Source organism: Gadus macrocephalus, chromosome 2 (genome assembly GCF_031168955.1).
Source record: "Gadus macrocephalus chromosome 2, ASM3116895v1".
Lineage (NCBI taxonomy): Eukaryota > Metazoa > Chordata > Actinopteri > Gadiformes > Gadidae > Gadus > Gadus macrocephalus.
This window is the reverse complement of record NC_082383.1, coordinates 1,392,694-1,407,094: the sequence shown is the minus strand read 5'-3', so window position 1 is coordinate 1,407,094 and position 14,401 is coordinate 1,392,694. Positions and strand designations below refer to the sequence as shown.

The following is a 14,401-nucleotide window of genomic DNA, read 5'->3' as shown; positions in this document are numbered from 1 at the left end:
TTTTTCTCCTTGCCGAGGCAGGGGGTTCTCTCTCTCTCTCACTCACTCACTCACTCACTCACTCACTCACTCACTCACTCACTCACTCACTCACTCACTCACTCACTCACTCACTCACTCACTCACTCACTCACTCACTCACTCACTCACTCACTCACTCACTCACTCACTCACTCACTCACTCACTCACTCTGACTCACTCACTCACTCACTCACTCACTCTGACTCACTCCCTCTCTCACTCTGACTCTCTTTCTCTTTCTTCTTTCTTCTTCCTCTTTCTCTTCTCTCTGTTGCTCTCTTTCTCCCTCTTCTCTCCTCTCCCTCTCTCTCGCTCTCTCTCTCGGGTCCCTATCCAGCGGAGGAGCCCAGGCTGCTGCCTGCACCTAGGCCCAGGCTGCTGCCTGGGCCTAGGTGCAGGCAGCAGACAGCGGTGCGCTGGGAACAACGGGTAGAAGGGGGTTTATTATTAGCCTCGTCTTCCCCCTCCGCGGATGAAGCCGTAGTTCTATGGTCGGGGTCACGCAACCGTTCTTTAGCAGGACCACTTTTAAACTAAACCTTTTATTTATTTTTATCATGCATAAATCTCATCCTCCTCGACTCAACACTTTTTTGAATATTTGGATCAAAATATCATGCAATTTTGTTACTCTATTTATCTATTCAATTTAAATTCCGATCTTTTTTTGGGGGAGGGGAAGGCGGCTCTTCGTGACTAGGATTTCAGTGGAAGCTGAAAAGTCATGAAATTCACGGCAAAGTCACTTCCCCTTTTAAGGAGGGGTTGGTCAAGGCACCTGTTCACTGAGTGAAAACAGAAGCAAACGGGGGGCACATTCACTATGGCACAAAATCTAAATCACTACAACACTAATGCCGCTTTTCCACTGCATGGTACCAGCTCGACTCGATTCAGCTCGCATTTTTGGCGTTTCCACCGCGAAAACATGGTATCTGGTACCTGAAGTGGCTGCTTTTTTTAGTACCGCCTCGCTCTAGGTTCCAAGCGAGCTGAGCCGATGCTAAAAGGTGACGTCGGCAGACGCCCGGCCACTGATTGGCCAGAGAGTGTGACGAAGTCACGAGAGCGACATGGCAACCATGCTGGTAACAGCCATAGCAGCGCCGCAGCCAACATATTCCACTTCTTCAACTTCTTCAACATGCCAGCTAATAATACGAACACGAATACCATCGCATCGATGTCCTCCATTGTTGTTATGTGGGTTCTGTCCATGTGTGGGTTGCGTAGGTGTTGTTTGCGTCGCGTACAAAAATACGTCACGGCCCTTTCGCGCAGCCGACCCCGCCCACGTCCAGGAGGTACTATTTGCGGTGGAAAACGACCCGTGCTGCTACAGTGTCGAGTCGTGTCGAGTCGAGCTACATGTGCGGTGGAAAAGCGGCATAAATCACAATCACTACGACACAATCATTATGAACTGCAGAAAATAACATTCACTACAATCTATATTCATTCACCGCTACAGCACAAAATCTTTTACTATTGCACGAAATCGCATTCTCTGCTGAAGAAAAATTACTAAAAAATCACAATCACTATGACACAATCTCATTTGCAACTGCACAAAGTCATTCGCTACTGCACAAAATCACTTTCACCAGCTCACAAAATCACAATCACTAAGACTCAAAATCCCATTCACTATCGTGGATGAAGCATTCAGAAGTGGATTTGAATACATTTCTACAGTGGCCAGTTTGCAGTGTTGATTTGAAACCTTTGCAGGCAGTTTTCTTTTTACCGTCTGCTTCGGTTAGCCGAGTTTGTGTTGGCCAATTACCCACTTACCCTGGCTCCTGCAACACAATTTGTCAGAAAAAGTTGTAAAACTGCTATAAATAATTAATAGGGGCATTGCGTTAAAGTGCACAAACTCACTGCCGTGCCTTGTGTGTATTTGGCCACCGCTTACCCTTCGTCCAGGTTCATTCAGGTTCATGCATTAGTTCAGGCAACACGTGTCAAACCGATTGATCCGGGGGGTACTCGAGATTAATGGGTGAGCTACCTTCCCACACTGTCATGTGGGTGACTACAGTCTCAGTACCGAAGATAATTCAGGCAGCCCAGTAACGACACTCCGCTTCCACTTAGCCATGACGGGATACTCGGGCACTAAGAGATCCAAACTGTTAACTCTTGGTTGTTGATAAACGTTGCCATGACAACCGAGGAGTTTACTCCAAAAGTCAGCAAAAGTCTTTTCCCCTTGAGTGAGTTGAGAACTGATGTATCTGTGAATATTTTTGAAGGTTTATTTATGTGTTCTGTATGTATGTATGTATGTATGTATGTATGTATGTGCATGTTCACTTTTTTGTTTATGCAGCAGAATTTGTCCATGATGCTTGGGGAAACTCTGCAACTCTCACAGGGGTGACATGACGACTAAAAGTTTGGGTACCACGGTTCTAGATGGTTCTGATGGTACTTGAGCGGTATTGGAACGACATTGAATAAACGTGTGTGTGTGTGTGTGTGTGTGTGTGTGTGTGTGTGTGTGTGTGTGTGTGTGTGTGTGTGTGTGTGTGTGTGTGTGTGTGTGTGTGTGTGTGTGTGTGTGTGTGTGTGTGTGTGTGTGTGTGTGTGTGTGTGTGTGTGTGTGTGTGTGTGTGTGTGTGTGTGTGTGTGCGCGCGCGCTAACCAAGCTTAATCTAACCACTGCACCTGTTGCTCCATGGACCTGCCTCACCCCCGTGTTGCCGTTACTCCCTGCTCAGATGGGGATGGCGGGGCCCCCGTTCGGCCAGCAGTACAGCCAGGTCGGGGTGCAGCAGATGGGCCCTGGGGGCCTCAACGCCCAGCAGCTCCAGAACAAAGCGGCCCTCCCCAACAGCCTGCAGGGGCCAGGCAGTGTGCCCAACCTGGTGAGGACCCCCCCCGCCCGCCTCACATGTTGCGTTCAACTCCGTCGTAGTCGACTAGCGTTGGGATACCGTGCTGATATCCACGATTAACGCTTGCCTTTCGCCGTGTTCACACTAGGGCTGGGCGATTAATCGGATGTTGATCGCGATTTTGATTTTAGCGTCAATCAATTTTTTCGATTATTTTGATATTTAATGTTTTATAGAAAAGGCAGAACAGCTGGATACATATCTGGATGTTATTTTAGATCGAAACATTTTCTTTTTGACCATTTTGTGTATTTTTATAAGGCGAAATTTCAAAGTTCAATCGTGTTTTTTTGGGAGAGACGCTGAATAAATACATCATGTTTTCAAACTTCAAAATAATCGTTTGCATAATCGTGATTTCAATATTGACCAAACTAATCGTGATTATGATTTTTCCCATAATCGAGCAGCCCTAGTTCACACTGCATCCGTCCGTTGACGGAACCCATTGACCTTGATTGGGGCCCTCTCGAAAAGTTCTTCCGTTCTCTCAGCTCAGAGATATTTTCAACTTTTCAGGCATCGACGGATGCGTCGGCCAATCAGAACGCAAATATACGCAAATACACTGTCCAATGAAATCGCCTTTGTAATACGACCAAGCAAAATACATGGGTGTGTCAAAAAGCCCCCATACCTCTGTCATCCGTCGATGGACGTGTGCAATGTGAACGCGGCGTTATCTGAGTCGTTACTATTATTATTATTATTATTATTGTTGTTATTATTGATTTCCAAATATGGGCGTGGCCATATGTTTTTCGAAATGCTCCAGCCAGTCATAGGGATGCTCTTGCTCGCTGGGCTCTTGCCAAATCCGGTTGCAAGTATATTGATATATTTTCGTCATTATTCAGTGTAGTTTAGATTAAGTAGTTTTGATATAATTTTGGATTAGTTTGCTAAACTTTCCTAGGTTACCAACGTTGTACTTTTACTTTGACAGAATCCTTGTCCGCAGCTTGCTTGGCGTGAACTGAAACTCTTCCCCTTAGTGTTGATTGGTCTGATCATTTCTTACATTTTTAAAGCTTTCATTTACATTTATGGCATTTAGCAGACGCTTTTATCCAATGCAACTTACAATAAGAACATTTGCCAGGAGAAGGCTTCCAATAGGATCAACACTGATCTACAGAGAGAAACGGGATGTCAACTTGCAAGATCAGGATGGTCGAACAAGGATTATGTTAGACAGTACTTGCCTCTAAAACCACCTGTGGGTATTCAAACATAATTGTGACACAGTATATAAATGATAATTCATGTAAATTAATTTCATCACACTACTTAACCATGATATACATTGAAGGTTTGATTAACGTGTCACATTTGTTTAAGCACCACTAAAAGTTTTCTCATTCTGAACTCGACAGATTTAACGATATAAAATTTCACGACAGAATTTAATTGAAGGTCCTGCCTGTGGCAGACATGATGCAACCTGTCCGTCTTACTAAGATACAGTCTACTTCCCACCCCTCAGCACTAATTATACTCCATTAATAAAAGCCCTGGATAATTTCACACGGGTTAAGTACCACACTCTATAAGAGAGGAATGCTATTTACTTTTATGTTATTTCTGCGTTCAAGAAATATACGAAAGAATCTCGGCAACAAGGCACACCCAGCCGTAGAACGATCTTAACCTTGAACCGTCGTCTGGATTATTTTTCCTTTTTTTTACTGAGTTTTATTTTAACTTGCTGGCATTAATTTTTAACTGGAAAAATGAGCTACTGTGTGAGCCAGCGTCGCTTTAAAACCAGAAGACTGTGCCTGGTGTCCCTGTCTGTAATGGTTCCCCTCAGCGAATCAACGCCACCTTGTAAAATCACACTGACGCATAATTGATCGCCTTCAGTGACGAGCGTTTCGATTCACCGCAAAGTGACCGCTCGGAAGGGGCCCACACTAAATTCACTAAACGTGTGTGTGTGTGTGTGTGTGTGTGTGTGTGTGTGTGTGTGTGTGTGTGTGTGTGTGTGTGTGTGTGTGTGTGTGTGTGTGTGTGTGTGTGTGTGTGTGTGTGTGTGTGTGTGTGTGTGTGTGTGTGTGTGTGTGTGTGTGTGTGCGCGTGCGTGCGTGCGTGCGTGCGTGCGCTTCGTGGACCCAGATGCAGCAGCAGGTGGGCATGGTCCCGGGGGCAGGCGGCGTGGCGACGGGGCCCACGGCGGACCCGGAGAAGCGCAAGCTGATCCAGCAGCAGCTGGTCCTGCTTCTGCACGCGCACAAGTGCCAGCGACGGGAGCAGGCCAACGGGGAGGTGAGGGCCTGTACCCTCCCCCACTGCCGCACCATGAAGAACGTCCTCAACCACATGACCCACTGCCAGACCGGCAAGTTGTGCCAGGGTGAGTCTCTCCTCCTCTGGGCGGCGGTGTAGGGGTGATCGATGGGGGGGGGGGGGGGGTTGGTTTTGATTTCAGATCCACATACTCCCACACTTTCCATTCATAACGAAAAGATCTCGACTTGGGTTCGGAGAAGAGTAGAACGTGAACAAACTGGTTGGCAAAAACATAGGATTTTTTAATAAAAATTCTCAATGTATTGTAGTTGCATGACAAAATTACGTTCACATATATTTTATTACCATGTTGACGATGAGACAGCAAAAAAAATATATATATTGTTTTTAGGGTTCACCTCTCTTTTAAGTACAAAATCAGAGAACGGGATCGTCCCGTTGCGTCTTCCTAACCAGCGAGGAGTAAAACACTTGGCCCGTCTCCTCTTCTCGACGTCTCATTCTCCCTCTGCTCTCCCCCTCTCTGCAGTGGCTCACTGTGCGTCATCCAGGCAGATCATCTCCCACTGGAAGAACTGCACGCGGCACGACTGTCCCGTCTGCCTGCCGCTGAAGAACGCCAGTGACAAGAGGAACCAGCAACGTAAGGCCCTCAGCCTCTCCCACTCAGCCCTCTCCCCCGCCTCCACCCTCTCCACCTACCTCACCCACTCAGCCCTCTCCACCCCTGCCTCCCGACTCATCATCATCAGCAATAGCGGCGGCGTTGGCCGCCTCTCGTGAACGGAGTCCGCTCTGCTCCTGAATGTTACTGAATTATCTGCGTGGCACAGAGAGAGCGCTTGTTATTGACTCCCACTCAGCCTGATAGTACTCCGGGCTTCAGCGCAGAGATAACCAGCGAGACCACTCGGCCGTGCAGATTACCCACACCTGCTCCCCCTTTTCCGTGTACATCCTCCCCTTAATCGCCTCCGCAGGTCGAGATGTATATTTAAAACAATTATAATAACAACACAGATGTCACCCTAAAGCGATCATTTATAATTTGCTTGAATGCAAAAAAAAAAAAAAAAGGCACTTAGTCGTATTCGCGTCGTGTTCATTATTATTCCGGTTCTGTGGCGCATCCGGCAGAAATAAGACAACTGTTGAATCCGGCAGCAAGCTGAGAGCGCAGACTCACTCGGGTTGATGCTCCGGTGTGAGGCGCTGCCCCCTGTAGGAGGCTGAGGTCATCGCAGCTCTGTGCCGGCTCGCCTGGCTGCGGGAGCGGATTCCTCCAGAGGGGCTTGGCCGTAGAGGTTCTCTAGAGGGGAGCCGGCCGCTAAATCCCGTCCGCCCTCCACAGGTTCAGGGCTGTGGCTGAGCCGTGAGAGGCAACTCTGTGTACCCTCTGGGAAGCCCTGGTTTAGGGTGAGGGGGGGGGGGGGGGGGGGGAGAGGTACGTAGTTATCGTGGAGCTTTTGGGTATGCAAACAGTCAATTACGGAGTACAGGTGAAACGATTGAATATTAAGTTCGATTCCTCATGAATAAACTATTATAAGAATACAATATTTATAAAATATTTTATTATTAATATAATATATTATTAATGTTTAGCAAATATTCTCTTATAATTATTGCATGCAGTCGGAAGCACTGAGTCCGCCCCTAATGCCTGCCCGCTGAAGAGCCGTCTCAGTGCGCACCACCATGGCCTCCACACTCCCTCTCGTGCAGCGTAAGCCAGGCTCGTAATCTGACACCCGGGGGAGGAGCTCGGTGGCTCCCCTCTCAGTGGGGGGCGGGGCCGGCGCTCTGATTGGACGAGGGCCCCTGTGACGGGTTTAAATACCCCACAGAGGCAGCGTGCTCCGTGTCAGCGCTGCGGACCGCAGGGAAGCGGCGCTGAGATCTTAACCCTGGCTGTTCCCAGAGCAGCTGGAGCTACGGGAGCATCGCACACAGGAGGGCCGCTGCTTACTTTTTATTCAGGGAATGACGCAACAGTTGACAACTTTTGTGTACTTTTACATTTTTGTTCAATATATAAAACACAATATATATATATATATTTTAAATATTTTATTTGCTATAAAATGTGAGTGAAAAGAAAAAATAAATTCAATTACATGCAATGTATTTTATATTTTATCGGTGTGTAGGCGGCCCAAATAATTAACTTTGTGCATATTTCCAGAATAAGCTTTGCAAATATTGAACAGCATTTGTCTTCGGTCTTCCTAATTTCTAACCGGCTCCTGAAACATAGTTCTACTTCTCAAGCGAGGCCTGCCTCCCCATCAGTACCCCTCCCCCCCTAACCCTCCTACACTCTGTCGTCCTGTTCCCCCCCCCCCCCCCCTCCCTCCAGCCATGCTGAGCTCCCCCGGCGCCGGCCTGGCCAGCTCGCTGGGCTCGGTGGGGGTCAGCCAGCCCAGCACCAACCCCGCCATCAACAACACGGCGGGCCACATCGACCCCAGCTCCATGCAGAGGGCCTACGCCGCCCTGGGCCTGCCCTACGGGAACCAGTCCCCCGGCCAGACCCAGATCCCGGGCCAGGCCAGCCCCCAGGGCCACCCGGCGCTGCGGAGCATCAGCAGTCTGGGTACGGGTACTGGTACTGGGTCGGGGGCTGATGGGGTCTGGGCCCAGCTGGTGGATGAATGCAATCTGCAAACTAGAAATGAGTCTGTTTTGATATGTTGAATGCTGTGGATTAGGGCTGGGAGAATAATCGAGTTTTGATCGCGATCTTGGCGTCAAACGATCACAAAATTAACAATCTTTATTTTTTTATAGAAAGGGCAGAACAGCTGGATACATATTTGTGTTTGTTTTGATTGGAACATTTTCTCTTTGACCATTTTGTGTATTTTTTTTAAGGCGAAATTTCAAAGTTCTCAGTTACAAAGTTTTTTTCCGAGAGAGACATGCTAAATAAACCAACGTGTTTTCGAACAAAAAATAATCGTTTGAAAAATCGGGATTTCATATTGACCAAAATAATCATGATTATGATTTTTCCCATAATCGAGGCAGCCCTACTGTGTGTGTATGTTATTGGGCTTGTCTTGATACTGGACTGAGATGTTTGGGATGTGTGTAGAAATATCCAAACTAAATCCTAATGAACGATTTCAAATGGTTAAATTGAATCATGCCATTTTTACTGAAAGCTTTTTTCTTCTTCAAATGAAAATGGTTTTCACTCCATGTTCAATGCAGACCATGAGCACATTGGGGAGAATAGGATGTCGTATTGGTTAGGGTTAGTTTCGATTACCCAGTTGACTCATCCAGAGCCACCAACAACCTGCTATCTGGCGTGTGTGTGTGTATACGTGTGTGGCACCAGCCAGTGTGTTAACCCGCTCTCTGACGTGCGTGTCTCAGGCTCCAGCCAGATGCCAGTGGCATGGGCCTTCCCTCGTCAGACCAGATGCACCTGGACCCCTCTCTGCCTCTGCCTCTCGCTGAACAGTGAGTCCGGCTTCACTACCCCCCCCCCCCCACGGGATGAAGCCATCCCCCTGAACACGTGTATGATCTTATCGGTGTGCTCGGGGCCATTCCTAACTGCCCCGTGCCCCCCCTCTCTCCCCCCCCTCTCTCCCTCCCCCCCTCTAGTCAGCTGCTGGCAGACGGCTCGCTGGTGGGGGGCAGCATGGGCAAGCTGCCGGCCGCCAGCCCCCTCTCCGCGTCGGGGGTCAGGAAGTCCCTGCACGAGCACGTCACTCAGGACCTGCGCACTCACCTGGTGCACAAGCTGTGAGTTCCCAGCAGCCCTGCCACGAACCCATGCTCGTGCACTCTCGCACGCGCTCTCGCAGTTACGCACTCACTCACTGACTCGCTCACACGCACACGGTCTCACACTCACACACATCGGTCTCAAACTCGCGCTCTCTCACTCACACACACGCTGTCTCACGCTCACTCACTCACACACGCACACAGACTTGCGCTCTCTCACCTCACTCACTCGCTCGATCACACAAATGCTTTAGCTTCCTCTCACTCACTCACTCACACGCACAGTCTCCAAACTCGCACTCGCCCTCTCTCACTCACTCACTCACTCACTCACTCGATCACACAAACGCTTTCGCTTTCTCTCTCTCACTTACTCACCCAATCACAGACACGCACACAAACACACATGCTCTCGCACTCTCACACACACTCTCGCACTCACTCATTCAAGTCAAGAGTCATCAGCCAGATGTTTCCGGTCCAGTAGTAACCCCCGTCCCGTCCCGTCCCCCCCTCACAGAGTACAAGCCATATTCCCGACCCCGGACCCGGCCGCACTGAAGGACCGCAGGATGGAGAACCTGGTGGCCTACGCCCGCAAGGTGAGGGGGACATGTACGAGTCGGCCAACAGCAGGGTAAGCATCCACCCGCGTCACGTCCATCGCAGCCCCGCGGTGCTGAAGGCTTCGTCGTGGCTCCACGGCGACGCAACGAGATGACCACGCAGGCGCTTTGACGCGGTCTTGAAGCTGTTTTTAGTCCTGCGTCGGGTTTACGTTAGCCAACCAATCGCAGCCCTCGCTGCTGCGTCGCCCTCGACCGCAACGTTTACAGTATTTGGGAGGCGCCCGTTAGGCCGCCCCCCCCCCCCGAAATGGGTCCGTAAACCCCCTGACGTTGCGTCAACGTGGAACCATAACTAAGCCTTAAACGCCTCGCTCTTCATATGAGAGCTCGCATGAGTCGAGCTGGGTCATGCACTTCCATTTCATTTGTATAGCCTTTAATCACAGGTACAGTATCAAACGGCTTAACGGGTCATATATCTATGACACTACCCCCTGACCCCTAGCCCCCCATTTGGCAGGAAACAACATAACGAGCGAGGACGAAATCTTGAGAAGGAATGCAGAGTGGGGGATCCCTCCCTCCAGGGATGTTCAGGAGTGCAATGGGTGCCATAATTGACGAACATAGGGATAAACATTTTTTTATAATTTGGATTATAAAAGTAACGTCCATGGTGATGGGGTTCTTGCCGGTTCACCCTAAAGAGGGTCCAGGCATCCAGTCGCGGTCAACGCAACACGCGGAAACAGACGGAATAATGGTTGGAAGGAGGGAAAGCACACAAGTTATAGTCGACTGCTAATTTAGCGACTACGTAGTCACGGATTCGATACAATGACAATAGTCAGACCCAGAGCCTGACACACTTCATCCACGCACTCGGCACACATAAAGGCAGCCCCCCTCAGTTCACTTTGCGTGGGATGAAGTCGGGCGTCTGCGTGAGAACGTGAACGTGACGTGTGCCTCCCTCCCTCCCTCTCGCAGGACGAGTACTACCACTTCCTGGCGGAGAAGATCTACAAGATCCAGAAGGAGCTGGAGGAGAAGCGGCGGTCGCGGCTCCAGAAGCAGCCTGCCATGGTGGGCCCTGGCATGGGCCAGCCCAACGCCATGGGCCCCGGTCAGGCCGTCAGACCCCCCAGTGAGTGGCGTCAGTCGGTTTTTATTTATTAATTTATTGAATTTGTTCTGCTGCCGACCTCTGTGTAGAAAAATCCTTCGTCTTTGATGTCTGTTGTGGCCAAACTCGGCATGTAGGGGCTGGTGTGGGACAAGCAATGAACGGATAGTATAGAAGAAGTGCGGACCTAATGTAGAAGCTCAGACCACCGCAGTCAAACACCGCCTCATTAAAACATGTGTACCGATAAACAACAACGATGTAGAACGCATGTTAAGGTCCTAATTAAATCGTGTGTACCCATAAACAACACAAATGGAGAACGCAGGTAAAGTCCTGATTAAAACACGTGTACCGATAAACTACAACGATGCAGAAAGCAGATGAAGTCAAGGGAAATCGCGGGCGATCTAAAGTCCAGTGAAGCGGGGCAGTAGAGCCAACAGGACTCCTCTCCCCACTCCTCTCTCCATGGGGGCTCTCCTGGCGGTAACCCCACCTGGTCCGTTAAGGGCATCGAGTGAACCAGGACGGGCGAGACCAGCGTCCAGAGAGCGCTGATGCAGTCGCGTGGCTGCTTGTAAACACTGTGCTATCCCTCCTGCAGATGGACCCGTGCCTATGCCCAATGTGCCAAATCAGCTCTTGAACCGAATGCAGGGCTCTCAAGGTATGCATGCTCCGTCACCACCATCACCAACACCACCACCACCACCAACACCTCACACCCTTCAACTCCGCTTTAGCCCTCTCTTTAACTATTTTTTTCAAGGGAAAACACTCGAGATTGGGTGGTTGTCAGTGTATCGATGGATACCCGTCTTGATACGGCAGGGCGCTGGCAAGTATATAAATAGAAAGAACAAACGATGACTGATCCAACTCCATAGGAAGAGACTCCATATAGTATCAGGGTTTCAGGAGAGTATTTTCAGGTGTGGTATCTACCGTAACCGACAACGCAATTGATCGTTGAACCTAATTTGTGCAACTTGTTAAACACATTTAGTTGGTTATAGGCGAGGCAGCTCTCTAACTTAATCCACACGGTAACATGTCGTTTGGACAGTGAAGACGCCTGTACCGCAATAAAGGGAGGCTCTTGTTCTCCCTAAACCTGTGAACCCTCACGTGTTGTCCCTCAGCCCCGGTCGCTAACTGAATAAAAACACTCGGCGGCGTGTAGCGATATTCAATTACAACGCCTCCAAGTATAGTAAACAGACGCCAATAAGGTGTGTGTGTGTGTGTGTGTGTGTGTGTGTGTGTGTGTGTGTGTGTGTGTGTGTGTGTGTGTGTGTGTGTGTGTGTGTAGTGTGTGTGTGTGTGTGTGTGTGTGTGTGTGTGTGTGTGTGTGCGCGTGCGTGCGCTCCTCCCCTGTCTAACCACCTCTCCTCTGTCCCGGCCCCCCCCCCCAGGGATGAATCAGTTCAACCCCATGGCGATGGCGCAGAATGTGCAGATGGCCCAGGCGCCCATAGGGCCGCGTGCCGCCTCCCCAATGAACCACCCTCAGATGAACATGGGCTCTGTGCCGTCGGTAAGAACCCCCCCCCCCCCCCCCCCCCCCCCCGAGACCCTCCCCTCTCCCATCCAGTCTCCCCCCCCCCCCCCCCCCCCCCCTGCCGAGACCCTCCCCTCTCCCATCCAATCCCCCGGTGGGCAGGTGTAGGCTGTGAAAGGCTGGGATGTTCCCCTTGGTTGTGTCTACACGGTACCTACCTTAAAGGAGGCCGGTGGGATCGGTCACCCTGGGCTCTGTTTGAGCAACATCTCGATCTAATTGACTAACCGTCTTTTGAGATTGGACCAGTGTAGCGCGACAACGTCGCAGTCGTGATGCATGGAAACGGCTGCAAGGTAATAATCCTTTGGGGCAGTTTCACCACTCCACGCACTTCCCCTAAAAGGGCTTATTTGTGCACAGATTATATTGTGACATTATGAAAAGGATCCCTACAGAGAAACGCAACTTCTTTCTTTACCTTTCGCTCTCACGCTGGTTTGTTATTGCGTCGAACTTAGTCTCGCTCAGGAAGAAGCCTTCCTCCAGCGGTCCGGAAATAACTCAAACTTCTGTGCATCAAAATCACAAGCACGATTATTTTGGTCAATATCGAAATCACGATTAATCAAACGATTATTTTTGTTGCATTAATTCAGCATGTCTCTCCAAAAGAAAAACTTTGTAACTGAGAATTTTGAAATTTCCCCTTAAAAAGAAAAATATTTGGGGATATGAAAATAACATATTTTCAAATATTTATCCAGCTGTTCTGCAATTTCTATAAAACATTCAATGAATAAAATAGATATGCTTGATTATAGGATTAAAAAAAAAAAGAAAAAGAATCGTTTCAACTCGATTATATTAGTTCCGAGATCGTTTGACCCAAGAACTGAAATCACGATCAATCATTGTAATTATTGCACAGCCCTCCCATCAGAGGTGTTCAGCACTCCCCTGCCTCTGATCACCTTCTGGAAGGCCTCCCGGCGTGCTTAGCGTCCATCGGCGAGGCCCCGTGCCCCTTCAGCAGGATGCTTTATGGCACAGGGGTGGCCCGTACTCTGCATTCGCTCCAGGCTGTTTATTATGGTTGGCAACCGTTCAATACTACATGTGTACTCGGAGCACACATTCAATAATGCTTGTGTACTCCCGAGAGCCACCGCGTCCTCGCAGCGGCCCGCGCCCGCTGCCTCCCACGCCCGCCTCACTTTAAGACTCACCCAAGCCCGGAAGTCATAGGCCCAATCCCATTTCTACCCCTTACCCCTTCCCCTTACCCCTTCAAAACAAGGGGGAGGGGGAAGGGGTAGAAATGGGATTGGGCCATAGTCTCTCTTGCTTTAGATTGAGTCTTATTAAAAGTCTAATTATAAGTAGGGCTGGGTATTGTGGCCAATTTCCTAAATCGATTCGATTTTGATTCATACGGTTCTGAATCGATTAATCTCGATTAGATTCAATCTGCTCTTAAATAATGAAAAGGGCTCAACTGCGTTACACAATACAAATGTACTTTATTTTTTCTCTTCACCTTAAACCACAGGTTTTAAGTGCAATCTTGTAAATTGGACAGTTTAAACTTGAGCTGTAAACAAATCTGTCTCAAGTCTCAAAAGTGCAATTTTGAAATTAGAAAGGAATTGCAAGTGAAAGTGTACTTGAACTACAACATTCCATCACTGCAAATTGCATTAAGGTATTGTTTATTAAAGTGCAAAAATAATAATAATGGTCAAAAAAATAAAATAATGATCTCATGCCCTATGAATCGATATTACAAAATGTAAATGAATTCAATCCAAAATCGATTAAATAGATTTTTTTTACCCAGCCCTAATTATAAGTCTTTGACTGGACGTCAAATAAAAATATCTAATTCTGCATCCCACCCGACACGGGCGTGGCATTCGGGCTTTAGGCCGAGAAACAGATTCCTCGGTTCATCGAGCAGAAGTGTTAACAGAGGATGTGCTAGCATGGCTGTATACAGCGATTCAGAGGAGGGTGGGGTCTTGTGGGCCTGGCCTTCGTCTCATACCGACGCACCTGACGAAGCTCAGCTTGTGGTGTAACATGAATCCTCCATGAAGAGAAGGAAAATTAGTGTGTGGACCGTTTTGATGTAAAGCCACTTGAGCTCCATGCAAGAGGGGAGAACCTCTACCCGGCCACAAAGGGGATATGAATAAAGTGGCTGATGGTTCTGAGGGAAGGGGTCTTGATATCCACGTGAAGAACTGCGTCCGAATGCGAAACCGTCTCTGTTTAAGA

The 14,401-nt window shown here is 48.9% G+C and overlaps 1 protein-coding gene across 1 annotated transcript in view; it reads left to right on the top strand.

Annotated features, from left to right (window-relative positions):
* crebbpb (CREB binding protein b) overlaps nt 1-14,401 on the top strand; it is a 42,524-nt gene that overhangs the window by 10,188 nt on the left and 17,935 nt on the right. Inside the window, 11 exon segments of the mRNA XM_060069464.1 lie at nt 2,749-2,895; nt 5,044-5,281; nt 5,708-5,821; nt 7,538-7,793; nt 8,581-8,649; nt 8,797-8,937; nt 9,443-9,522; nt 9,525-9,559; nt 10,482-10,638; nt 11,225-11,287; nt 12,036-12,157. Coding sequence (XP_059925447.1) covers nt 2,749-2,895; nt 5,044-5,281; nt 5,708-5,821; nt 7,538-7,793; nt 8,581-8,649; nt 8,797-8,937; nt 9,443-9,522; nt 9,525-9,559; nt 10,482-10,638; nt 11,225-11,287; nt 12,036-12,157 — 1,422 coding nt within the window.